This window comes from Gopherus flavomarginatus, chromosome 21 (assembly GCF_025201925.1).
Source record: "Gopherus flavomarginatus isolate rGopFla2 chromosome 21, rGopFla2.mat.asm, whole genome shotgun sequence".
Lineage (NCBI taxonomy): Eukaryota > Metazoa > Chordata > Testudines > Testudinidae > Gopherus > Gopherus flavomarginatus.
In genome coordinates this window covers 12,677,293-12,704,735 of record NC_066637.1, presented here as the reverse complement: position 1 = coordinate 12,704,735, position 27,443 = coordinate 12,677,293, and the positions used below count along the sequence as shown (strand labels likewise).

At 49.2% G+C, this 27,443-nt stretch overlaps 1 protein-coding gene across 1 annotated transcript; it reads right to left on the bottom strand.

Annotated features, from left to right (window-relative positions):
* PLOD1 (procollagen-lysine,2-oxoglutarate 5-dioxygenase 1) lies at positions 1-26,444 on the bottom strand. Its single transcript, XM_050931556.1, has 19 exons — positions 26,230-26,444; positions 17,652-17,743; positions 16,789-16,922; positions 15,703-15,866; positions 14,784-14,896; positions 12,744-12,807; positions 10,150-10,247; positions 9,241-9,342; positions 8,956-9,087; positions 8,113-8,234; positions 7,098-7,202; positions 5,978-6,103; positions 5,127-5,268; positions 4,235-4,348; positions 3,846-3,911; positions 3,183-3,287; positions 2,487-2,633; positions 2,063-2,188; positions 1-1,757 (listed from the first exon to the last, which is right to left on the bottom strand). The coding sequence occupies exons 1-19, from the start codon at positions 26,309-26,311 to the stop codon at positions 1,602-1,604; spliced, it is 2,190 nt and encodes a 729-aa protein (XP_050787513.1). The 5' UTR covers positions 26,312-26,444; the 3' UTR covers positions 1-1,601.
* Between the last annotated feature and the right edge of the window lie 999 nt (positions 26,445-27,443).

The following is a 27,443-nucleotide window of genomic DNA, read 5'->3' as shown; positions in this document are numbered from 1 at the left end:
TCATTTTGTTAAGTTTTAATGTAAAACTTGCTGTTTAAAACTGTACATCTTGTGTGAATTACTATGAGACCTCTATACTGATTCCAGTCAATTCCTGGGGCAGAGGCAAAAACAACAAATAACTGGGTAAATCTGTTGAATAAATACATACAACTCTTCAACATCTTCTTACTAATGACTGGCCTGGTGACACTGAGCAATTAACTTGATTCAGATTTTCATCAAAAATAGAAGCAAGTTTTGCTTTTTTTAGCTGATTGTTGGTGCATGGATTTCTCTCCCTTCTCTGTAGGTGTGTTTGTGGACATGCATGCGCCTGGGCCCAGAAAGGAAAAGGTCAGTGTCCCCTTCTTCTGTCCTATATTTGCTAATTAAAGTTCTCTGTCAAAACACACATCTATCTACCTCAGTTGTGGAGCAACTCCTTCCATCTGACTGTAACTGCCTGGTATCAGAGGCAGTAGGCTCCACTACCTGGCAGTTATAAACAGATGGCAGAGTCACTCTAGAAACCCACAAATAATATGGTTTTAGAAGGCAGCTGTTCAAAATAAGTTTTGCTGAAAATTTAGAGCTCAAGCAATATTCTAGTTTGGCAGACCTGAGGACTGAAGACTTCTATTTAATAACCAGAACAGTTACAGCATGGGTGATGGCAGTACATGTTTTCCCTACACTGCCCAAGAAACATGCCTCAACCAAGATTCTCTTCTACATAGATTCTTATAATGGGTTAATCCCAGTAGAATCTTAGTCTCTTCCAGCAGTGCAATAAGCAACATGACTAACATGCAGTTCTCCACAGCCTTCCCTTTCTAAGAAACCCCTTACACACACACACACATACACAGAGAGTTTGGTTGGGTGGACACACTCCCTTCCAGCTGCAGCAAGACAAGGTTGGGATGACATCTTTCACCCCTTCAATCTAATCACAGAAGTCAAATATCATCAGCCAACTACGGTTTGGCTAATAGGATCCATGGGCGTTATCATCATTGCTGTTTTTAACAAGGTGATGTGCTTCCAAGTAACTTCAAATAGGTATGGCTAAGATGAACCTCAGGCTGGGGCTACTAAGTTTCATCCAATGCTACAGCTGTTAAGATTCCACTCCCTGATCCTGGAACCAGGTCCCTGATCCCACTCATGTTTAGAGCAATGTCTAGAAAGGATTCCCTAAAGTCTATTTCTCTGTAAGATGCACATAGAGACAGTCTTGCTGCTGCTTGGAGAAGGGGCTTGTGGGGAGAGGAAAGAAGTGACCTGCCCCCAAAAAGCTGGATTTTCAGTCCAAGCAAGTAGTCCAGTAAGACATGGCAGATAGTGAAGAAGTAAAGTACAGTCCAAGCACAGATGACGATGAATATTGGAATTGAAGGCACACAGAATCTCTCCAAATTCTAGAACTACACTCCGACTTATTATCTGCAGTGTTAGCAGAGGTGATCTTCCAACAGTGAAGTCAAACCATCATTAAAAAAATATCAATATCCAAATAACTTTGATGGATGCCTTGGAGACTCAGCAGCATTCCCTGCTCCCACTCACAGTCAGCAGTGGGTGATGCTGGGAAAAGGTCCTTCTCGTGAAGCATGGCTCTAAGGGTCGAGAAAGGACACTGCAATGTAACGGGTCCCTTTTGTGGTTGGAAGGCCCTCGTGATAATGGGTCAGGCGTCCCGGGTGCAGGAGGGTCCAACCCTTCCGAGGAGCTCGAATGGAGCAGTTGTAACGCAGAAACCGGCAGCCTCCGCCCTGCACGAAACAAAAAGAAACAGGCATCAGCCAAGTACCAGCAGGGAAAGGATCCCTGTATTATCCCAACAGTCTCCTGATTTTCGGACTCCTTTGTGATGGGTTGGTGGAACTTTCTACCACTGATCTCCCTCATTAGAAAATCCTGAAATTCAAACCCCATCACTGACTGCAGTCCCCTTTGGTATCAAGGTGCCCAAGATGGAGGTGGGGATGAGCTGGGAGGTGTTCTGGATACAGCAAAGAGGAGAAGACCCTAGACTGGTCTGGGAGACTTCCAGACTGACCTTCTTGCAAGCACTTACCTCGTAATCTATCCCTACCCGGTTCAGGGCAATGTTGATGGTGAAGGTGGAAGCATCATGATGAGGCATTAAGGAGGGTTGCTCATCAGGTTTGTAACGAACGACAAAGGCCAGCTCAAACTGCGTCTGCAGGAGAGAAGAGAGACATACACAGACAGTGCCACAGCACCCAGAGGGCATTCACTTCTAGGGGATGGTGCGTATATTGGTGTAATAGGAGTAACATGCCCCTTATATAAGGGAGAAAGGGGCATGTTCTTATTAAGAAGTATGATGCACACCTTGATAACATACTCCAGGGTCATTTCCTCCATTATGGCACGTACTTTGGTACAGTGCCCCAATGATATTGCCTCTCCGTGGCCATGATCATGAAAGACGCGGAGCACTCAAATTCAATTGACCAAAAGTGTTTGATGCCTACCTTTGTATAGTATCCTGGGTAAAATTTCTCTGTGATTGGAGCAATATAGTGCAGAAGGAACCTGTACCATTCTCTCTCATAGCCAATTTGGTTCATGTGAATGTCAATAGTTGGGACATTTTCATAACCCCCTAGTAGCCTGCTGTCCTGGAATAGAACCATAAGATTGATTGGGGACAAATATCTTAGATGATAAGTATGAAAAACAGCTTGACGGTAACCAACAAACATAATGCTCATCTATAGGGCTTTTCAGGATTGTAATGCAGGGAAGGATCATCTACATTTTATAGAATGGAAGTCAAGGCACAGAGGAGGTTGGAGCCCAAGTTTTCAAAAGTGGCTACTGACTGGATGATCGTAGCTGTCCAACTTTACAACTCCTTGGCCCTAATCTTCACAGGTGCTGAGCACTCCAGTGGACGGCAGTAGAAGTTGCAGGTGCTCACGGCCTGCGAAAATGAGGCCTAGGGGGTCTCAGACTGATTTTCTGAGGGCCCAATGACCACTTTTGAACATTTGGGCCTACGTCTAAGATCACACAGTGAGTCAAGAGCAAAGCTCAATTGTCCTCACTCCAGTCCCCTGCTTTAACCACAGGATTAAAACTCCCGCCTGTAGCAGGCTGCAGCTATGCTCAGGGACTCTGCGTAAGTGGTAGGAGCTGTCGCTTTGGAAGCTCCAACTTTTTCTTACCGTGTTATCTCCCGTGGACCACTGGCCAAAGTGCTCCATTTCCTCCACCAGCTCGTCACAGGCGACGTCAGTGAATATAGGGAACCAGTAAACATCGGGGCAGGGCTGGAGAGACAGAACACATGAGAATTCAGACAAACAGAAGAATGAGACAAACACAAACAGACATCGGGGGCACTCCAGAAGTTACATAATGCATGGGGTTGGGGGAGTTCCTTAATTTTGAAGGACAGCATCACGGGTGTGTTTGTTTCAGTTTTACAAGAGGGTAGTTGGGTCTTTTTAAAAAAAAAAAATCACCAAACAATGGGTTATGTAATTTATGAACAATACCTAGTCAGAAAAGAGGAAGACAAAGTCAAGAGGAGGGAGAGAGGGCTCACTGGAAAAACAGCTAAAATGTTAAAGGTTGAATCCTGCCTTCAAATTCACATGCTTTGCTCCCAGTAAAATTAAGGAACCTGGACAGGTGCCTCTGAAGAAGGGATTTGTCCTGAAGAGTACTGTCAAATAATGACAGATCACAGTCTCTCTGAATCTGAAGTTCTTTTAGGCAGCGCTGTCTCCTGTAAGCTACCTATTTCTGAGGGCGAAAGGCTGAAATCCTGTGATAGTGACATGCCGTTCTCTTCTCTGCTGAGAGACAAGAGCAGCATTTCTTACCGTCTCCACCAATTTCCCTTTCAGAGCTAGTGTGTAGTTTTCATGGATGTACTTTTCTTTCCAGTCCTATGGTTAGAAAAAGACAAGCAAAGCGGTCACTTCTGTGGCACGTGGCTAAGGATGTGGTGCCCTGGCATCACCCTCTCTCTCATCACAGAAAGGAGAAGTGAAGCAGTAAACAGCATTTTCTTGGCTTTGAAGCATTAGGGCCCAGAGGAGTTTGAATGAAATGCTTTCCCAAAGCCGTGCATGCACCAAGGGAACCCCATCAGAGGGATGTCACACAGCAAAGCTTGGATCCTCCCCTTAGAGACACGGCTAGTAGCAGCGTTATCTAACAGCAAGGCTAGGGGCATATCCCACAGTGACAGGCCTGCTCAGCCCCTCACCTCAGGATTGCTGAAGATCTGCCAGAGGTCGTTGTGGAGATGAGTCGTCTGATAATCCTCCAGAGAGAGTATGTGTCCAAATTGGTGCCGGTTTGTCACGAACATGAAGACCCTCTGTAGAATGGAGGGAAACCATCAGGCTGCAACTGTCTACTGTGGGAGCTGCTTCCCAGTGGCGATGGCTCCATTCAGGGGTGACTCCAGGCACCAGCACTCCAAGCGCGTGCTTGGGGCGGCAAGCCGCGGGGGGCACTCTGCCGGTAGCTGCTAGGGCGGCAGGCAGGATGCCTTCGGCGGCTTGCCTGCGGAGGGTCCACTGGTCCCGCGGCTTCGGTGGACCTCCCACAGGCGTGCCTGCAGAGGGTCCGCGGGACCAGCGGACCCTCCGTGCTTGGGGCAGCTAAATGTCTAGAGCCGCCCCTAGCTCCATTCCCTCTGTCTACCCACCTCCCTCTCTAATCTTCACACTGGGCATCCCCTCCCCAGTGATCCTTTATTGTTAAACCCAGACCCACCCTAGATGCAGAGAAGACTAAATAGTCCTAGCGAGGACCAGTGATGGAGGCAAAACCTCTGTACGTTTCATCAGCTGTAGACAGAAGCAGGATAAAATAGCTCACAAAGGGTCACTCGGCCTGTGGCTATGCACATGTAGCTCCCACTGATGTCCCCTGGAGCTGCATGAGTGGATCCTAGAGTATAACTGAATTTAGTCCGTGTTTCTCAGACCAGAGGAAGAGATTCCCCTAACTGCATGTGCCTCGGGGCTTAGTTGATGCCAGTTCATTTCTTTCCACCGAGGCATGTACAGTTGTAATGGGTGTACTGAAACCTGCCTGCAGAGTTGTTTCATCTCCACCCTTGCTCCCTACACCCAGCTCCCTCTACTGACCTGATCCCGGACATTATGGCAGAAAGCCATGTCTGCATCTAGTTTGCCACTATGGAAGAGGTCTCCCTGGTTGAGCTGGGATCTCAGGGTGCTGCCTTTTATGACATAGATGCTGGAAATATAGGGAACATTCCAAATCCCACTGCAAAATGGAGAGAGGGAGATTTAGACACTAAGTAGTAACCGGACAGAGCTTACAGGATCAGGCCCCAAAGGACTAAGGGCTAGATTTAATTGTGAACATGTTTAGGGGAGAAAAAAACAACAACAAAGCACTGCTGTTCTTTGGAATTTGGTTTGTCACAAAGTTTAAAGGGTCAGACTCAAAACCCCATAGCAACCGAACACAAGGACCTACACAAACCCGAAGAGGAGCAAATCAGGAATGCAAGCCATTCCAGTAATCAGCCTTTGCACAGCTACAGCACCTTCCATCCAAGCAGCACACAGCCCTTTACAAACACTGTTCAAAGAAGAATAACAACCCCTCCTCCCCGCCCACTGTGGGATAGTTAAGCATCACATTCTCTATCCTTAGCAGATGGAGAAAACAAGGCACAAGGAGAGATTAAGCGATTTGGCCATACAGGGAATTAGCAACAGGGCTGGAAACAAATCCCAGAGCTCCCGACTCCAAGTTCCCTACTCTGGTCACCAGACCTTACTCCCACTATTGCATATGGTACGTAGAGGACAGGTACATAAAACACAGTGATGGTCTGGCACTCTTGCCCCAGCATCCCAATTGGCTTCAGACTGATTTTGGGAGTACATGCTCTCCAGCCACTGTCTATTCAGCAAGCCTTCTATTTAGGGGATTCTGACTGGCAAAAGTCCCTCACAATACTCACACCCTCCGCCCTTGAACAATATCCACGTAATCCTCCGAACGGGCATAGTATCCATCAGGACTCAGCGCACCCCAGAAATTCGACCACAGCTTTCCGAGACGGCTCACCAATGGGGCAATCACCTGCCTGCAGGCACAAGAGGGAGATGCTGCCAGGGGAGAAAGGGGGAAGATCCCAACGAGTGTCTCAGGGTCCAGTTTTCTCTTCGCTTACACAGATGCCATCACCTCTTGACACCTGTGTAAGTAAGGACAAACTTGGGCCCTAAGCTTATATCTAAACACATTCAGCAGTCAGTCCCCTCTGAATGTGATCTAAGGAGTTCTAGCAGCTGGAGCTGGAAATCTTTCTTCTTGAGGAGCAAGAATCATTTCAGTAACACGACCTATGTTTCTCTACTGTGTATCCAACTCCCTGAGACTGAAGCCCCAGCTAAATCTCTGAGTCAGAGACAGACATAACCAGGAATAAATTCTGTTTTCTGTGAAGCCCCAATGTTTGGAGGCTTCTGATCAGCAATGGGCCTGAAAAACTCCCTCCCTCAGATGCTCAGCTGTTGAAAGTCGGTGCAGCATCACTGAAATCAATTTACACCAGTCAAGGATCTGGCTTCTTGGATCCAACACTCACGATCTTTAGGGATGGGGAAGAAAGAACTTGGACTCTGAACCTGGATATTGATCCAGATTTTCCAATGAATCCCTCCCCTTACAATGGGCTCAAGCAAAACCTGCATCTGAATGTACCACCTGGGATTTTTGAAATGTAAATCCAAATCCAGACCTCATCCCTGTGACTTGGACCCACTTCTAGTTTGGAAAAAAATGGTTCTGATTCTGGCCACTCTGTTCCCAATAGTGTAGTCTCTGCTCCGAAGAAATAAGGGTAAAACTAGGGATGGTTTACATCCAGGGCTCACTGCATCTGAATCCAATAATCCAGGGAGGGATGTTGGATACATGGCTCCAGATTGGGTCCATCTCTACTGGAGAAAACCCTTAAATTTCATTCCCAGCAATGTTCTCTCTTCTCAGCCCCTTACCCATTTCCCAGGAAAGAAGGAGCTCCCTATCTATGTTCCTGACCTGAAACCTGCCCAGGAAAGATCGCTCAGACTCACTTGTTCTGTTCAATCAGGATCCGTAGAACCTTTGAGTTCTTCAGAACCACTTCGGCATCCAGGCTGAAGTAATATTCACAGTCAGGATCCTGTCTGCACAAATCCCTACAGCCAGAGAGCCCACAGGTCAGAGTTTGAACAGCAACAGGACAGCAGAGATGACCTTCACTTTGCAGTCAAGGGGCCTTCTCTTCGGGGATGGGGATGTTTATCTTTTACAGTCTGGGTGCAGAGATCCTGACTAGGGTTAGGGGGAAGAGAGGGTTAAAACCCCATGCCTGAGTAGAGGAGTAGCAGGTAGCTGGCCCTTCACGGCAGGGAGGAATGGGGCTGAGCTCAGGGGAGGATGTTTTCTCCATCAGGAAGATGGCCGAGGAGGGAATGGATATGGGGAACCCTTGCTTTGGAAGTTCAACTGAAAGGGGAACAGGCTGCACCTGAGGCTAGAGAACCTCAAAGTCCTCTGGATGCAGGAGCCTTACGGCTTCTGTTTGTTTGGCCCCAGGCAGTGGACAGCTGTATACTTAGCCTGGGAACCTAGCCTAGCTTTCACCCATGTTGGCTGGACAATAAGCATGGGCTAAATTCATGCCTGGCATGGACAGGTTGCAGGCCGGTGGCAGGAAGATGGGGAATGCGGATGCAGCCTGGACAGAGAGAGTGTTTTGTGGGACAGAGGTTGTTCTCAGCAGAGGGTCTGAGAACCCCTTTGGCAATGAGGGCATCAAAATGTGTTTGTAATGCTGTCGCCCCAGATAAGTTGCATCTAATGGTCATGCATAAGGGCATATGGAAGGAAGGGAAAGGGGGAATGGTTTTGGGTGTTGCACTAGCCATTGTTCCTGCAAAGCTCCAAAGCAGACATCTATGAAGGAAGCTTCTGCTGCTCTGCCCACAGAGGCCTGTTATCTTGGATGCAAGAAGCCTCTCCCTTGTGCTACTGAGCCCAGACAGAGAGTGGGGTTGACTCCAGTGTCCCTATCGTCTGGCCTTTCACACCTGCCTTTTCACTTACATGCCCATGTTCCGAGCATCAGCATTCTCCATGTGATCTTCCGGCCCAATCACTTTGACCGCATGATATTCCTTGCCATGCTCCTTCACAAACGTGTCCACCCGAGACTGGTGATGTTGCTCCTGCACACAGAGGAAATGACACAGAGCGAAGAGTAGGTTACATGAGGTTAACACAGGCTGTCTGGCCTCAGCTAAAGCTAGGTTTGCCGGCTACCCAGCTCTCAAAGCTCTGGCAACACCAGAGCATGTGAGCTGCACGTACCCTCACCTCCATGTCTTCGTGGTTGGAGGTAATTGATGCCCAGGCTTCTAGGAAAACAAAACATGAGTTGTACCTGTCTTCCAGGTCCTGGCAATCTGGGGAAGTTGCAAAGACTTCTGGGATATGGGAGGATATGACAGAACAAGGAGTAACGGTCTCACGTTGCAGTGGGAGAGGTTTAGTTTGGATATTAGGAAAAACTTTTTCACTAGGAGGGTGGTGAAGCACTGGAATCGGTTAGCTAGGGAGGTAGTGGAATCTCCTTCCTTAGAGGTTTTTAAGGTCAGGCTTGACAAAACCCTGGCTGCAATGGTTTAGTTGGGGATTGGTGGTCCTGCTTTGAGCAGGGGGTTGGACTAGATGACCTCCTGATGTCCCTTCCAACCCTGATATTCTAGGATTCTAAGAGGCAAGCCATCCCTCACATGGCAAAACAAAGAGACAAGGTTGGTGAGGTAGTATCTGTTATTGTTGGTCCAATAAAAGATATGACCTCATCCACCTTGTCTCTCTAGCATCGTGGAACGAACACGGCTACAACAACACTGCATAAGACAATCCAAGGCAGATGTTCCTTACATGGTTGTGGATGAAGAGCTGAGTGCGTTTCTTTGGGTACTGGAGGTTCTGAAGCCTCAGGAAGAACTGGGAGAGAAATGGAGTGGGCTGCTCGATGAAAATTCCAATCAGAACCAATGGCAACACATCATCCTGCATTCGACAAGAGAGTGAGAAGCATGAGGGCTGCTCTCCAGCTCCAGAAACCTGGCTACACCCTCACCATCTCCAAGGTAACCCAAAAGCACAATGCATTCTTTTGTTAGCACCAGGCCTCTGCCACTCTAAATATGCATCAACCCTTACCTTGAACCCTGTGAGACTTCTCAGGCCTTCATCACACACAGTGCAGCCTGTCTCGAATGTCCAGGCCCGAGGAATATAGTTTCCCAGGTAGTTCAGCTGCAGCTGCAAAGAGAAATCCCTCAAGTGCTTAATTACAAGGCAGGAGAAAATCTCAATCAGGTTCCATCACCAGCCTCATCTTCCTTCTCTCCCTGGGAGAAGGGGAATGGAATAGGATGCAAATCTGCGGGTTTAATTTCCTACGGTGAAGGATACTGATGTGCTGGGATAATGCGAAGGGGTGAGAGCACTTTTCAGTCTCTATGGCCTGGTCAGTCTTTGGCGTCTAGGTGCTGAGACTGGCAAGAAGGGGACCAAGGGTGGCAATTATTGTGATGTGGATACCTGTCCACTAGGAACTGGACTGATACCACCAGCTCAGTGCACACGTAACACCGACAGACCGTCATTGGGATCGAACCTGGGATCTTGGAAGCTTAGTGCGTAAGCCTCTACCACATGAGATAAAAGCCAATTGGTTGTTAGCTAAGGCTGTACAGCAAAGTCATTAATCTCTCTCTCTCTCAGTGGTCTTGGTGCCACTAGATAGGACAGAACACCACACCCAGAAGGTGTGTGGGTTACACATGCTGGCCAGTCATTCGTCAGGTGGGGACGCTTTCAGTCACTGGTGATCTTGGTCTTGATTTGACCCAGTGACCAAGAAGTAAACAGCTCCACGTCTTGCTGTCATGGCAGGGGGCCATTCAATCCCCCAATCTGTGAATTTATGTAGGAAGAAGTCAGTGCATGAGGGATGGATGCCTGATTTCCCAGCATTCCCTGGGCAACTGCTTCACCACCTCAAGCCTAAAGAGGTTATTTGCCTTGGTTTCATACCCAAGCTTTCTTTTCAAGGCTCCTGCTTACCTTGGTGGGTCCATTGCCGTGGATCAGGACTGGGAGGGTGTCATACTCTACGTTTCTTGCTCTCACACGCACATTTTCAAACTTCAGAGCCACCTCATCTAGAAATCACAGCACAGCAATGTTATCTGCAGAAGGCTTTAGTAGCAACACAATGTCCTAGCCATCCCACACAAGCAATCCCTGGGAAGCCGGGAGAGTGGGGCTGGATAACCATCTCTCGTATTTGTGGGGCACAGACAATCTGCAGAGGGAGAGGAATTGTTTAGGGTGGCCCAAAGAGAGAGAATTAGGAGTCATGAGATGGAACTTGAGAAAGACAGGATCAGGGAAGGCTTTGGAGAGTGAAATCTACTAAGCCGGGGTGGGCAAACTATGGCCCATGAGCTGTTTTAAGCCAGCCCGTGAGCTCCCACTAGGTCGCACCACAAGGCTCAGCCCCGCTCCGGCGCTCCAGTTGGGGCGCTGGGTCGGGGGCCATACCACACAGCTCCTGGAAGCTACGCCATGGCCCCGCTCCAAGGTCAGGGACCGCACCATGCCTAGGAGCAGGAGAAGGGACATGCCACTGCTTCCGGGAGCCACTTGAGGTAAGCGCCGCGTGAAGCCTGCACCCCTGAGCCTCTCCCCATGCCTCAACCCTCTGCCCCAGTCCTGATCTCCCTCCTGCTCTCCAAACCCCTCAATCCCAGCATGGTACACCCTCCTGGACCTCAAATCTCTCAGCCCCACCCCAAAGCCTACACCCCCAGCCAAAACCTGCACCCCTTCCTGCACCCCTGCCCCAATTTTGTGAGCATTCATGGCCCTCTGTACTATTTCTATTCCACAATGTGGCCCTCGGGCCAAAAAGTTTGCCCACCCCTGATTTAAGCTGTAGGGCAGTCTCCCGTGAGGAACTGGTAAAGCCTCACTGACTGCATCCTTTAAATCAAGACTAGGCCAAGGATATGTGGTGAGAAACAATTCTGCACCAGCAAGGGGGTGGGGAGAATCCAGGCAAAAGCAGCTTTTCCACCTCTGAATTTTATGCTCCCTATGTCTGTCTCTCTGGCACATCCCCAGATGGCATTATACAGTGACTGCAGAGTGACCAGCCAAGGGGTCTGAGTAACTCAGCTAGTCAAAAAGGGCTAGTTCAGGCACAAAGTCCAATCACCCACAGTAACAAGGGCCCTCACTCCTGTAACGCCCCCTAGCGACCCAGTGCAGTGTCGCCATCATGTCTCTGCCTCACTTTCCCCAAATGAGGGTTTTAATAAATTTGTATCTTGAACAGTGCCTCTTCAGGGGTCTAGCTTGTTCAACCCCAAAGGCGGAACATGACACAAAAATGCCTCCCTCTCAGCCTCTCTAGTGGGAGGAAGGAGGGCCTGAGTAAACCTTTGTCTGTCAACTCTCACGATGTCCAAGGCCCCTTACCAGTGAGGCCTTCATGACCTGGAACCCTCTTCTCGAGTCAGGGGTCTCCTGTCTCTAGCAGAGGAAGGGTCCCTTTTCCTGGGTCAAGGTCTCCCCACAGAGGCCAAACCACAAAGACTCTTCCTCATGACCTCATATAATTCCTCTCATCTAGGGTTCCTGCTGTTGCCTGGTGGAATCTTTCATGGGACACAGGCTTCTCTGAGCCTTAGCATTTACAGGCCCTTCCTTCAGGCCACTCTCCCACTCAGGAGCATTCTCCTCGGGTTTCCTTTGCTAGTTAGCCCCTCTCACCAGGTTCCCCCCAGGAAGCCTTCTATGTAGACATTTTCTCTTCCTGCGCTCTGGTAACTCTTCCCCTCCCTCACGGCCCTGTTCATCCAGCCCTGTCCCGCTGGGAGCAGCATCCTTTTATCTCACTGAGATCCTTCCCTGCCTAATTGACTGCCTCCCAGTCACTCAATGAGTGACCTAGTCCCAGGTGAACCTGAGCTGCCTCACTGAGCCATCAGAGATAGGCTGGGCTCCTGACCCCTCCAGAGGGCCAGCTACTCTCTGACTTCCAACCTTACCAAGATAAGAATGGGAACTCAAAATCCCCTACCCCCAAAATGATAACTGCCTAGCTCATTAAAATAAGGGGAAGGGGAGAAGAGAGAAACTAAAATAAATACCTATATTTCTCTGCTCCGAGAGAACAAGTGGATAAAACTTTCCAAGGGTGGAATAACTGATGACCAAAAGCACGGTACGGGTGAGTGAGTGTTCACACACGGCTCTGAATGTATCTCATCAGCTCCCCACTTTTCAGGCCATTCAATCCAATGTACTAAGCTAAGAAGGCAGGCAGGTGGCCCTTGGCCCTGGGCTGTGTGTTGCTAGCTCCCTACCGGTTTCACTCCCCAAAGCTAGTGTACTTTGACATGTGAGAGGATCAAAGCAGAGAGGAGGTGTGGTACAGAAAACCTGACCTGCAGGCCTAACTGTGGAGCTGGTATTGCAGTGAGAACCAGGCTGGGGATTGCAAATCCATTCCAGGAATCTGGGCAGAGGTTTTTAAACAGAAACCAGTTCTGGGGATGGATTCAGGACTTTAACCACTTCAGCCTCAGTGTGACTATTTCTAGCTGCTCTGCACCCTCCAAGGAGGAATAAGCCCCCCACCCCCATCTCACCTAATGCTCCATTCAGGTTCTGGAAGATCCGGCATCTCTGATCCAAAGTGATGTTGATATTTTCCTTTAAAAGAATGAAACAAATAACCTCATTAGGAACACACAGAGGCATACGCTCTGTCAACAGATGGGTCATGCCAGCCCTCCCACTGCCCCTCCATTCACTGCACTAAACACTATCAAACCAGCCTCCCTTGTTTCTCAAACCCTCCATGGATTTGCTTCAACCTCCCTCACGGATCTAGGCCCAGGTCCTTAGCTGCTGTAAATCAGTTTAACACCATTAACTTCAACTCCCTAGGAGCCCTGAACCGGCTCCATAGTCCCTCCACTCATCACCACAGATTTCATCTCACCATTGCTAATGCAAGACCCTGCTCCGCTCTATCTTCTGATCTCTAGAATAGCCTCCTCCACCCGCAGCGGATGCTCCGTCTCTTTTCAGATCTCCTATGAAAATAACAACTCTCCTTGCCTACGTTTCTTCATGTTCCCCTCCCTGGGTTATTGTTGATCTATGTCACTCATTTTAAAATACAGTTTGTGTGAAAGAGCGTGTGCTAAATAAAGATGCATTGTATCATTCTGATCACTAGCATGTCCCACAGGCTCCAAAACCTTAAATAATCCCAGTGATCCCCAGTCCCACCTGAACTTTAGCAGTTCTCCCTTTGCTAAACCACCACCATCACCACCACCACTTAGCTCTGACATAGTGTTTTTCCGCGTTAGATCTCAAAGCGCTCTCCAGAGGAGGTCAGTGTCACTATCTCCATTTTACAGAATACAGTTTTTATATTGCACTAGGCAAAACCAGATAACACGAATTGCTTAAAGCTTCCCAGGGCATGAAAAGACAACAAATCACGGCACACTGATGGAAATATGCCGGCCTGCCTGCACAGCAGCATATGACCCATGTGTCAGAACACAGCCAGGAGCGCAGGTTTGGCAAATATTTCTTTTGTGGACAGTCTCCAGCTTCTATCTATCTTTCAGTGACAGGGCTGTGTTTGTCTCAAGTGCTGCTCCTGTTAGCAGTGTTAAACCACAACTTAGCAATGGTTTAAGACTGGGTGGCAGATGTTGCATTTACACCAGGCAGCTTCAAACCATGGTACATTGGATTTCATCAGAATCCCACTCAAACCTAGGTCTGACTTAACAGTTCACTGCCTCTCCAAGCATCACCTAAGATACATTAGAATAACTCTCAGAGCGGGAGAATGGATGGAACAGTATCTGGATTTTGAAAGCTCTGTCAATAGAACTATTCAACTCTGGTTTGGCTTTGCACCAGGACTTTAGCTGAGATCATTAAAGAGAAACTATCATGGTAAAGGTTATGGGCCGAATTCAGACCTGGGGATAAGTACTGGCTTCTCCTGGCTTTTTGCAAATAGCGGACTTCACTTTCAATTTTCTTTATCAACCCAAATTTCACTTTCTGGTTCCTATGCTCTTGCACGATCCTGCAATATTTGGGTCCCAAACACTCTAGGAGAATGTTTCCTTGTTCAAAGATAATAAGCCTTTTTAAATGTTATCATGCCACTGCCATTGGTATTAAGTGACATGAAACCTTGTTTTAAAAACTCCTGCCATCTGGGTCAAATCTGATAGGGCAGGGACCCTTTCAAAACAAAAATTGCAAGGATGATACAGTGTGTGTGTGTGTGTGTGTGTGTGTGTGTGTGTGTGCAAGGGGGCACATCTGTCTGAACAAAATGGGTCAGTGTACACATAAGTGAACATTTACATGTGGCAGTGCAATCCTTATTGGGGCAAGAAAGAGACACCTAGGGAGACATCCTAAGAAGAAGGGGAAAATATTGCTGGGGTGATAGGCTCCTAAGTGGTCAACCTCCTTTACAGCCAGCTGGGATGCTGCATGGGGGCTGGGGGATGCCACACTAGTAAGTCTGGAAATGAAAAACACACTGCATTCCCCAGAAAACGGTTCAGGCTACCAGGGATCACTGGCACTGGCCAGATGCGGCCTCCAATCCCTCCTAAACAGCATCACCTACTCACACGTACCCTTTTTTCCGGATCCAAGAAGATATTGGTGTAAAAGAGCTGGTCGCTATCATTGTCAAGTCCTTTCCAATCCTCCACAAGCTTGTTTAGGTTAGGAGCGTAACCTATGAAACCTGTGGGAACAAGGCAAAGGGGGAAGAGAGCCAGTGTCTCAATCCAGCCAGCCTGGAAGGGAAAATTCTCAGGGACTCATACATGTGGACAATGTCTCAGTCCCTTCTCCAAGGGGACATATACACTGTCTCAGTGCCCCCTGCAACATAGCACAGATACACAGTTTCAATCTCTCTGCAAAAGCATGTGTACTCATTCTCCCCTGCCATGGGTCGTCAGTGGGGATAGAACCCTTAATCTTCAGCACCCAAAGCACAGGCTGCTGTAACCTGAGCTAAAAGAGTAGCCGCACTAGCTAAGAGTAAGTTGCAGGTTCTTATCATAGAATCATAGAATGTCAGGGTTGAAAGGGACCTCAGGAGGTCATCTAGTCCAACCCCCTGCTCAAAGCAGGACCAGTCCCCAACTAAATCATCCCAGCTAGGGCTTTGTCAAGCCAGGCCTTAAAAACCTCTAAGGAAGGAGATTCCACCATCTCCCTAGGTAACCCATTCCAGTGCTTCACCACCTCCTAGTGAAGAAGTTTTTCCTAATATCTAACGTAGACCTCCCCCTCTGTAACTTGAAACCATTACTCCTTGTTCTGTCAGGATCTTGAGGATACTCCTTATCCTCTACATGGGCTGCAGTCAATGGAGGGAGACATATTTGCAAGTGCCTAGTTTATGTGCTACGAATGTGTACACACATGGTCTCAATTCCCCTCTAACTGCACAGTACTTTTCTGCTGCCCCTATCCCCATCTTCTCCAAAAGCCCCCGTCTCCTGGAAACACAAAGCTGGGAGACGCTGACCTGTCTCTTACCTCCGGAACCCAGGAAACGCTTGCCATCTCGCACTGGAGGGTACTTGGCTTCCAGCCTCCGGTCTGGGTAGATGAAGGTCTCTGCTGAGAAAACCACCTTGCTCTTGGCCTGTTTGAACTTCTTCAGCAGCTCTGCAGGGCCCGATGCAAAGAGCACATCATAGCTACAGGAGCAGCAGAGCACGGCAGAGAGGAGAACAGAAAGGAACGAAGTCAAAGAGAACAGGTCAGGAAGAAAAGAGTGTGAGAAACAGAAGATTCCCTAGGAATCCCTTTCTTTTAACCCTGCACTACGGCATTACAATCCCTGCAGTCATTACAGGCATCAGTATGTCCAATAATAGCCTGACGGAATCCCCAATGCTGGAGGTTTGAAGACCATGTTGGACAAACCCCAGCCCTGCCTCAGTGCAGGGGGCTGGACTTGATGACCTCTTGAGGTCCCTTCCCATCTATTTCTCTATGGTTCTGTGAATACTCATCGAGCGGGATATGGTACTTGTTCCAAACTAACCTACTGTGGGTGAATAAAATGCTCAGCTCGCAGGTGGATTGTTCCTTACATCCCTTAACACCCAGGGGATTTGCTTCTACTGAGCTTTCCCTCCACGTCCTTGGAACCAGCGGCAGACGCTGGTATCCCAGACCTGTCCATTGTGGGGGCTGGGACTCCAACTCTGGCATCTCTCAGCCCACTGTTTTATTTCTCCTCTCTGCAGCCTAGTTCTTAGCCCCCAGGATGCCACTTGCCTGGCTCTCTGCCTCTCCTCGCCAAGCAGACAATTCCACTGGGAAAGGCCAGGCCAGAATGGCAGACTAGCCCACTGATCCCTTGGAGGCCAACTTCAGCCTGGCGTAAGCAGGGGTAACTCTATCATCCTTACACAAGAGCTGGATTTGGTCAACTGCCATCAGAGCTCCCCAGCTGGCACGGATGCATTTAACATTTAGCATTTGGCATGGTGCAGGGAATCCCAGCAGGCAGGAATTCATCTTCCCCAAACAACCTCCTTCAGGGTTAATCACTCCCTGTTAAGAACCTGCCTCTCGGCTCAACTCATGGTAAATCCCTTTGGCCCCATTTACCTTTCGGTGACAAGGATGATCAAGTCCTCTTTATCCACATATTCCTTCAAAGCTGACTTCAAGAGACGGACCTTCTGCCCACCTCCTGCTGCCTTCTTGTCCTCACCACGCCACTCCTCATCCAGCCCCAGCACCTAACAGGGGACAGGGTATCTTTTAACAAAGGGTTCATGCTACACAGGCATCAGCTTGTTTCCCCATCATGAGTCACTGTAAGAAATGGGGTAGAAGAACTGGCTGCCAGAGAAACTCACAGCTACTTCACTGCTGGCCTCCGGTTAGACTTCTGGCAAGGAGCAATGGTGCTGGGGCGCAGGCTGAGGAGGAGCTCAGTTACACCCGTCCTGACCTCTCCCAGTGCAACTCACAGTGGGTGAGAGCGTAAGAACACTTGCCCTGGTGGACACACAGCCACTGCTGTGCCATTCTCTGCCACTGAGCGTCACCAGGAGAAATGGTGCAGGAGAGCTGGCCTGGCGGCAACAAGCTTTCACAGGGGTCTCTCTGTAGGGAATGATCAGGGACAGGGGCTGGCTCACCGTAGCAGTTTTTGAGTCACTGTAGCATGGTGCTGCATCACAGCAGTGTGGCTTGACACAACCATTAAAGCTTTCTGATGGAAACGTGCTGGGGGGGGGGTCCCTTTGGAGCAGCTCCCGAGGATCTCCCCTCAGCCCACCTATGGGAATGAGGTAGGGATGCCTGGTGTACAGCAGCTCACCATCCCAGCCTGTCCCCGGGAATGCCCTCCCTGGGTGAGTTGTCTATGACCCCTGAGAGGACACGCCCCCGGCCCCCTCCCTCTCTGGATAGCCATCTCAGAATTCCCCTTTCACTGTCCACCAGAGGCTTCAGGGCTTCACCTGGACTTTGTAGTTGAAGAACTGAGCTGATCTTTTGAAACGTTTGAATCCCTCAGTCTCCTGGGTGGCCACAGTAAGAACCAGCAGGTTTTCTGTAGGCAGGAGAAAGCACAAGGTAAAGAGAGAGGTTCCGCCCTTATCCGTTTCACAGTTTAACAATCCATCTTCAAAAAGAAGCTTTGCTATTAGAAACAGGGTCGAGGTGGGGACTGACAGCCTGAAGGCCCCAACTGACTTCATGAAGGTAGGTAGTGTGGGGAAAGTTGAGGCACAGAGGATATGTCTACACTGCAGCTGGGAGTGAGCCTCTCGCCCAGGTAGACAGACTCACTCTAGCCGGACTCGAGCTAGAACATTAAAAAAATAGCAGTGTGGATGCTAAGGCTCAGGCTCTGACTCCCTAGGTTTGAAAGCCCAAGCTGCAGCCTGAGGGGCTACGTCCACACTGCTTGTTTTAGCATGCTCGCTCGTGCACCACTCGTGTGAGCCTGTCTACTTGGCTTGGGAGGCTTGGTCCAAGCTGCAGTGTAGACGTACGCCCAAGAGGTTAAGTGACTTTCCCAAGGCCACATAGCAAGCTAGCCATAGATGCAGGAATAGAACTTGACAGAGTCCTGATGTCTTCTTTACGAACCACCCAGTATGACTGCCTCCACACAACCTCTGCTTTTCATTGTGACAACATAGTCCTATGAAGCACAGACTAAAGCAATGTCTAACTTGAATACAGGGTCAAATGATTGCAATAGCAAAGTCATGCTCCACTGCAGACTCTCATCTCCTAAGTTTGGACCAAATTCTGCATGGGCTACTCTACTGATTTCGATGTGGGTGGTGCGCTTCTGTCCCTGGGAAAAGATGGCTCCTAAATGACAGGATTTGATTCGCAGCCTGGAGTCCACTGGTGGAAGCCGAGCTCCAGGCCAGCAATGGTGGAAAGCCAGTCTGGAGGTGCACCACAGCAACGCAAGATGCCCACCCACCGCACTGCTCCACTGGAGCAGCCAGCCAGCGTAGCTCCTGAGTGGGGCCAGTCAGAGACAGAGCACAGCTAAGGAGCCCTACACTAATACCAATGAAACCAGTGTCGTGACATTGCCTTTACACTGGTACAACCGAGGTCAGAAGCCAGCCCTGCACATGAAGTGTGATACTTTCATTGCACAGCTGGTGAGACGTACACAGAGAATACAACTTACTGAGGGGTTCTCTAGTAACGGCAAATGTAAGCCGCGCTTTCCTCAGACGGAGTTTCAAGAAAATTAAACATGAAGGTTAAAAAAAGAACACTGCCATCAATGAAAGTGTGTACTTGAAAATCATCCACTTAGCTTAGGTGATTCCCTGTAGCATTGCTCTCTCTCTCCAGTCAGCATTTACACCGGCGTACGGAACTGCAGAATTTGGCCAGGCAGCTGTTATTTTTCTCTTGGAAGCGCTTCTGATTTTCTATTGTATTCCGGATCTGTATTCCAGATGTCTGCTATATATAATGTGGCTTTATTCTGTCACAGTCTTCATCCAACATTCTCATCCCTACTACTCTTGATGAGGCCAAATGCTGAAGTATTTTTTCAGTTTTTGCACAACCTTATGCTGGCAAAACTCCCATTGCCTTTGATCAGAGCTTTGTCTAAGTAAAAATGGAGTAAAACTTTTAGGATTGGACCCACGATTTCTTTGATGTAACTGAATGCTCTGCTTTTTGGCAGGTCTTCATGTTAACACTTTCACCTGGATAGGAATGTGCATGGGTCCTGGCAGCTGTGTTTTAACAGGTTCCCATGCCATTGGAATGGAACATTGGAAAATTCCAAGAATAACTGATTGCACTGGAGGAGCATTTTCTTGGATCTAGCAGGCTTATCCAGTGACATTGGAGGAGTGAATTTCCTAATGGATGTACCTGATGTGCATCCCCAATGCATCCAGATAGATTTCCTGGGCACACAGAGCCCAACAACTCTGGATGCATAAGAAAAGCAGGATCTCTGGATGGATCTGGTAGACCAGTGAGCATAAAATGGCTGTTAGCCAGGGTGGGCAGGGATGGTGTCCCTTGCCTCTGTTTGCCAGAAGCTGGGAATGGGCGATGGGATGGATCACTTGATGATTACCTGTTCTGTTCATTCCCTCTGGGGCACCTGACATTGGCCACTGTCGGAAGACAGGATACTGAGCTAGATGGACCTTTGGTCTGACCCAGTATGGTCGTTCTTATGTTCTTATGAAAATGGTGAAGGACTGATACTAACTCATAGCAATTATCCATCAGAGTCCTTGGGATATGGATGAAACTAGAGTACAGTTGCAGAGAGAGATCTGGGGCAGGAGTAGTGAGGGTAGAGTTTAAGTTTGGGATTCCTGGCTGAAGGAGAGAAGGGGTTTTAACCAGAAGTCCATGAGATCTTTTATTCCCATCAGAGTAATATGAAGAGAGATTACAGGTCAATAAGAGACCATCAAGTTGGATTTAAGTATATTTTGTTAGAGATAAGGTGAGTGAGATAATATCTTTCATTGAACCATCTTCTGTTGGTGAAAGAGACAAGCCTTCAAGCTCCACAGAGCCCTTCTGGACTATTTGTTAAGTCATTTAGGTACCACAGAGTTGAGCATGAGCCAGATGGATGGACACACCGATGGACAAAGCTATAAAGGAATTTGAATGATGCATAAGCACAGTTTTTAAACTCAGTTGTTTAGCCAGCATAGTTGGGGCCCTAATTACACTCCTGCTTTCTATGTTCTGTGGAGTCAGACGATGTAAACAGTGTTGGAAAGTATGCAGTCCCCCTGGGACTACGCTAAAGCCGGCAAGTCTCCAGTCATGTGACAGTGTGCAGAGCACCAGGACAGCCTCCTGTGCTAGGGAGCCAGGAGCTCAGGCTTTCCTAGAAAATGGGAATCAGCCTGCTGGTGAGAAGGGATGCAAATGTGGAATATCAGACAGGGGCCTGGAAGAGAGACTTTAAACTCCAGCCCCTGCTGTGAGAGCTGAAGATGTAAATTAACTGAATAAGAAGGAATAATTTACAGGAGCCCACTGCTGGGCAGCTATTCCAGCCTGAATTCTCTCCAAGGACCGAGGATCTCAAACCAAACAAGGCAGGAATTCATTTTCACCCCACCTTCCAAAGACAGTCAGCAAACTGTTCACACTCCTCTTATGGACTTCCAGAGTTTTCCTGCACCGGATGGCCATTCTGGTGGGAGTGCAAGAGGCTCCAGCGGATGGCTGAGGAAGAGGTGTCATATTTCGGAGCCCAAAAAAGACCTCACTGTGCAGCATATAAATTAATTAGAGCGAGAAAAAAACAGTGCAGATCCTCAGTCCTCGCCACCCAGACTCTGGGCTGAATTCCTCAATAAAGATTCCCCTTAATCACTGATCTGGAGGGGAGGAATGACTTTGAGAGACGCTAGCAAGGCTTCACTTCTGTGCCAAGAGACCTCTAGCTGCAGAGAGAGCTTTCCACCCACGAGGCATTCTTTCAGCCCAGTCCTGGAAGTCTCAAGGCTGAGCTATGCGGCCTCCATTGGGTGACAAGATGTCCTGATTTTATAGGGACAGTCCCGATTTTTGGGTCTTTTTCTTATATAGGCTCCTATTACCCGCCACCTCCCGTTCTGATTTTTCACACTTGCTGTCTGGTCACCCTAGGTCTCCAGCCACCTTCCCCTTTTACCCTTTTCTTTCTTCCTCAAAGTTACTGCTGCAAGTGAATGGTCACTTCCTAAGCCACAGTAATAATCCTTCTTTTTTCTTCCTTTTTGCTCTGTAACTGGCAAAGCCCTTTGCTGGGTTCCCCGAACGTTCTTCTCTTTCTCCACTTCACCATTTCAAATCCTAGCTCCCCTCTCCAGACATAAATCACACAGGGCCAGACCTCTAGCTGGAAATCACAGGAATGGTGCCAGTTTACACCATCATTCAAAAGCCCTTGTGAGCAGGGTATCGTATGTTTGGTATCTCGTGGAAGCATTTAAAAACAGATTTACTCTTTCACATCTTCTGTCCCACATTACAGAAACACAGACTCCTTTCTGCCAAGCAGGGTCATCCAGACTCCGCTATGCTGAGGGCCACTCGGACAACCAGAAACCTGAGAAGTTACAGTTAATTGTGTAAATCCAGGGTACAGAAGCAGTATGGATCAGCAGGTCAGGCACTCGACTTAGATTCAGGAGACTTGGGTTCTACCTCCCACTGACCTGCTCTGTGACATTAGCATAGCACTTCACTCTCTGGGCCTCCTTTTTCCCATCTGTACAATGGGCATATGATGCTTACCAACTTTTCTAAAACACTTGGAGCACTGCGGTGAAAAGAGCTATGTAAGCAAAGTATCGTTACAGAGACAACTTTTAGATCAGTAATAAATGTAAACAGCAAAACTATCAGGGTGGATTTAAATGTTTCTCCACATAAATAGTTAGAATCTGCTTGCTGGAGGAATTCAGCAGCAATAGACTATGGCTACAGTATGCAGCTTTTAGCGACACGGCTGTGCCGCTACAGCCATGCTGCTAAAAGCTGCACAGTGTAGCTGCTGTTTGTTGGCAGGAGAGTGTTCTCCTGCTGACAAAAATCTTCCATCCCCCACGAGCAGCAGTGGCTTTGTCAGCAGGAGAGCGCTCCAGCCGACAAAGCGCTGTTCACCCCGGTGCTTTTCGTCGGTAAAACGTTTGTCAATCGGGGTGGGTGTGTTTTTAACACCCCGAACGACAAAAGTTTTGCCGAGGAAGTGCCAGTGTAGACATACATTTAGTGATGATCATCTTTTTCCTGAACCTATAGGGAAAGCGCAGATCCATTTGCATTTTAAGACGCCAAGGGCTGCCTTTAGCCCTAAGCTGCACTTTGGAAAGCATTACTGTAATGCTTCCTAGTAAAATAAAGCTGAAGAAAATACTACTCACCCTGGAGACAATTAGTAAAATCAATGCCTGATTTGATATCTGAGAATTGAATTGCCATATTAAGTTTACTTGTAGCACACTTTCTCTTTTAGTAGTAAGTCTTCTTGAATCATAGAGTAGCAGGGTTGGAAGGGACCTCAGGAGGTCATCTAGTCCAACCCCCTTCTCAAAGCAGAACCAATCCCCAGACAGATTTTTGCCCCAGATCCCTAAATGTCCCCCTCAAGGATTGAACTTACAACCCTGAATTTAGCAGGCCAATGCTCAAACCACTGAAACAAATACAACACAACTAGTAGCTACACTTGCAAAAAGATGGGTCTCCAGGTGCTTTAAAGAAGAGGATGGGTAGCATTATCCTCATATTATAGTTGTTGAAGCTGAGGTACAGAGAGGGTAGCAGATTTTTCTTAAGGCCCCGCAGCAAATCAATGGCCGAAAGGGAAAAGAACTCATTTCAAGCCCCTTGCCCTATGCAATACACCACACTGATTCCTGCATAGGGCCAAATTTCTGTTCCTGGTGTGCCTTGGACTCCTGTCAATAAAATCGGTGAGAACCTGGGGTGCAGAAGGAATGCAGGATGTATGACCCAAGCTGAGCTGCTATTCCTATACTAATCTAAGGATTTGCCTACACACCAAAACTGTGGGGCTTTAACTGTTGGTGGTAGTTAAAGCTGTACACAGCCCCAGAGGGGATAAAGTTATACAAGTAAAAAGATGCTTATAGCAATCAAAATTACTCCCGCTAATTTAGGGGAATAACCTATACCGGTACAAGGCACCTTATTACTAGTACAATTGAATCCACACTAGGGACTTGTACCAATGTAACTATTTTTGTAAAAGACAAAAACAAAAAAAATCACTCTTCTAACTGAAATAGTCAAATCAGTACAAAATTTGTGCGTTGAGCAAGCCTAACTTTTTTTTAATAGGTTCACACTTTCAGCTTCTATTGCTGCCTGTGATGGCCCACAGTTTAGCCGCCTTCATGAGATTTCTGAGGGGTAGCCGTGTTGGTCTGTATCAGCAAAAACAAGGAGGAATCCTTGTGGCACCTTAGAGACTAACACATTTATTTGGGCGTAAGCTTTCGTGGGCTAAAACCCACTTCATCAGAGGCGTGGAGTGGATCTCTGATGACATAGGTTTTAGCCCATGAAAGCTTATGCCCAAATAAATGTGTTAGTCTCTAAGATGCCACAAGGGTTCCTCATTGTTCTCAGTGGGAGAGGACAGGGAACGTGAGATACATCCTTTCCCAGCTAGGCTCCCAGTTCAAATCCAGCCTAGCAGCAGTGATCCAAAGACATCACCATTTGGTAGCTGTCCTCAGTCACAGGCAGTCAGAGCGATATCCACAGCATTGGCAGCTCTGTGGCAATCTCAGTAGAGAAGCCCAGGATTGAGTGAGGCTGGAGACTGAACTACCCCTTCAGCCCCTGCAAATGATCTGATCCTCCAGATCAGGGTCTGGGTACATGGATGGGACGGTGAAGAGGAAGCTTACCATGCAGCTCTCTATGCTAACCCTCTTCTGTGTCTGAAGAGAGGCCATTGGTCTCTAGAGCTGGCATTCTTGCCTTTGACTGGAACTAAATTCACACAAAGATCTAGAAAGGTAAATAGGAAACTTTCTGCTAAACCCCCTCAGTGCTTGACCCTTTATTAATTTTAGCTTGTGCCTTCTTGTTTAGAGCTGGTCTGGTATTTTTTGCCAAAACTCCCCATTCCCCCCCTTCCCTCAAAAAAAATGCCCATTTGTCAAAAACAAACTGTTCCCGCAAAGAGTCAGTCTTGATAAACCTCCCAATCCAAAACATTTTGAGCAATTGTTGAAACATCGCATTTTGACATTTTCAGAATAGAAACGTTCAATCTGGAGGCTATTAGCTTTTAGAAAATTTCCACAAAAAAGGGTTAAAACAAAAAAGCTTGAAATAAAAAACCCCACATTTTGACTTTATCTAAATAGAATGTTTCTATCAACCTGAACAGTTTTTTTTTTCTTCAGTTTCTTGATTTGTGAAAATTTTCAAGGTTTTGACTTTTCGTCCTGATTCAGGATGGGGAAATTTGTGAAATTTTGAAAATTCCCTACTCCTGATTTTGAACTTGTACTCTGATTTATAACTTAAATCCCGTTGCCTCTTATTTGCCACTTCTTTCATGAAAATAAATATAATTAGCCAAATTGCTCTTCAGAGTTGTAATGCATGAAACTCCAGCATCCTTGTAGTCATCTGCAGTAGCTTTTCCAATTCTTCTGCATTTAGCAAAATACTGTAGAGGTTCCCTCACCAGCTGTATGTAAAATGATGGTACCTTCTGATTGTTCCAGACCTCAGATAATCAGCCAGGCATCCCAGGGCTCCAACTCTCAATTTACAGATCTGTCTGGCTGTCTAAGTGCACCATGGAATTGTAACGGGCACTGACCACAGATTGTGTGATGCAATAGAGCCCAATGGCTGAGCCATGGGCACTTACCACAGACTGGGTGGTAGCTGAAACTCATGTTACTCATTCTGTGCTGGGAGCACTGACTCCAGACTGGCGGTGCCCAGATCTCTGGGCAGGGGACACTGGGCCCAGGCTGGTGGTGCCCAGGTCTCTCTGGGGAGGGGACACTGGCCCCAGGCTGGCAGTACCCAGATCCCTGTGTGCAGGGGACACCCAGGCCCGGGCTGGCAGTGCCCAGATCTCCCTGGGCAGGGGACACCGGGCCCTGGCTGGCGGTGCCCAGATCTCCCTGGGCAGGGGACACCGGGCCCTGGCTGGCGGTGCCCGGGTCTCTCTGGGCAGGGGACACCGGGCCCGGGTTTGCGATGCCCAGGTATCTCTGGGCAGGGGACACCGGGCCCTGGCTGGCGGTGCCCAGATCCCTCTGGGCAGGGGACACCGGGCTCGGGTTTGCGGTGCCCAGGTCTCTCTGGGCAGGGGACACTGGGCCAGGGCTGGCGGTGCCCAGATCCCTGTGTGCAGGGGACACCGGGCCCGGGCTGGCGGTGCCCAGATCCCTGTGTGCAGGGGACACCAGCCTGGGCTGGCAGTGGCCAGATCCCTCCGGGCAGGGGACACCGGGCTGGGGCTGGCGGTGCCCAGATCCCTGTGTGCAGGGGACACCGGGCCCGGGCTGGCGGTGCCCAGATCCCTGTGTGCAGGGGACACCGGGCCCGGGCTGGCGGTGCCCGGGTCTCTCTGGGCAGGGGACACCGGGCCCGGGTTTGCGATGCCCAGGTATCTCTGGGCAGGGGACACCGGGCCCTGGCTGGCGGTGCCCAGATCCCTGTGTGCAGGGGACACCGGGCCCGGGCTGGCGGTGCCCGACTCTCTCTGGGCAGGGGACACCAGCCTGGGCTGGCAGTGGCCAGATCCCTCCGGGCAGGGGACACCGGGCTGGGGCTGGCGGTGCCCAGATCCCTGTGTGCAGGGGACACCGGGCCCGGGCTGGCGGTGCCCAGATCCCTGTGTGCAGGGGACACCGGGCCCGGGCTGGCGGTGCCCAGATCCCTCCGGGCAGGGGATACCCGGCCCAGGCTGGCGGTGCCCAGATCCCTGTGTGCAGGGGACACCGGGCTGGGGTTGGCAGTGCCCAGATCCCTGTGTGCAGGGGACACCGGTCCGGGCGCTCAGAGCCCCCCTCTTACCCTCCTGCTTGGACCCGCAGCTCCCCTCCGGGATCAGCAGCGTGAGGACCAGCCCGGGCAGCAGGAGCAGTTGGGGCAGCATGGGGGCGACTTGCGGCGTATCCTGGTCTCCCCGAGTCCGGTTCCAGCCGCGGTGCTGCCTGCAGACCGGACCCAGCCCTGTGCACCGGGGAGCGGGACAAAGCGGGAACCCACTGCGGCCAGCTCCTGGCGCTGCGAGGTTCTCGCTGCCACGCACTAAACACGCCCCTCCGGGGGGCTCCTCCCTGCAGTCCTGGCTCATTCCCTTTCCGCCCGCCCGGATCGCTGGAGCTGCCAGGGACAGGGGCCCAGCACCCCGAAAGCTGGGGAGTCTGCCCACCCCACTGCCTCCCCTAGACCCCCAACATCCTCCCCACTAACCCAGCCCCCAGCCTGCGGGAGACAGGGTTCCGGCTCCAGTCACCCCATCCCCACTACCCCACTTCAGGGGGGCTTCATGGACACACCTCGTTAAGTATTGCCGGCGATTTAGGCATGAAAAATGCTACACAGAGACAGCATCGCTATTGCTATTCAGAAATAAACTCATGTGGCAAAGTTCAGATCCCAACTTTCCCAAAGGGTGTGTGTTGGGGGGTGGTCTTCAGGGGAATGCGGGGTTTTGCTGTTGACCCCTCTCTATTGTGACTGTACATCCAGTGGTCCTGGAACGAAGGAGGGGTGCAGCTGGATTGAAGTAGCAATAAGACACCAAATAACATGGTTTCCATCTTCAGCACCCCCACTGTTCCAGCCTCTCTGCCTGTATCAGGACCCAAGGGATGGATTTGTGCTGAGGGAAGTGGAGCATTTCATCGTGGTCAGAGATGAGCCACTAGAAGTGGGAGGAACACCTACCTCCAGCCTCATCCAATGCATGGTTATCATGTGATCATCCGTGATGGAACTATGGGTGCTGCCGCACCCCATGGCTTGAAGTGGTTTCCATTATATACAGGGTTTACAGTTTTGTCCAATGGCTCTCAGCACCCTCGTGACAATAGAACCTCAGAATTACAAACACCAGAGTCAACCACAAAATCTGATTTAGAACCAGAAGTACACAATCAGGCAGCAGCAGAGAAGACAGACAATTAAAAAAGAAGGCAAATACAGTACCGTACTGTGTTAAACGTAAACTACTTAAAAAAATAAAAATAATAAAAAAAGGAAAGCAGCATTTTTGTTCTGCA

What these genes read in the sequence shown, in the direction of transcription:
- PLOD1 (XM_050931556.1), bottom strand. Translation starts at nt 26,311, where the DNA reads ATGCTGCCCCAACTGCTCCTGCTGCCCGGGCTGGTCCTCACGCTGCTG. An exon ending in AGCTCTTCATCCACAACCAT is followed by an intron (nt 8,235 to 8,955) that starts GTAAGGAACATC and finishes CTCTGTGTGCAG; the next exon opens with GAGCAACATCACCAGTCTCG. An exon ending in GGGTAGGGATAGATTACGAG is followed by an intron (nt 1,758 to 2,062) that starts GTAAGTGCTTGC and finishes TGTTTCGTGCAG; the next exon opens with GGCGGAGGCTGCCGGTTTCT.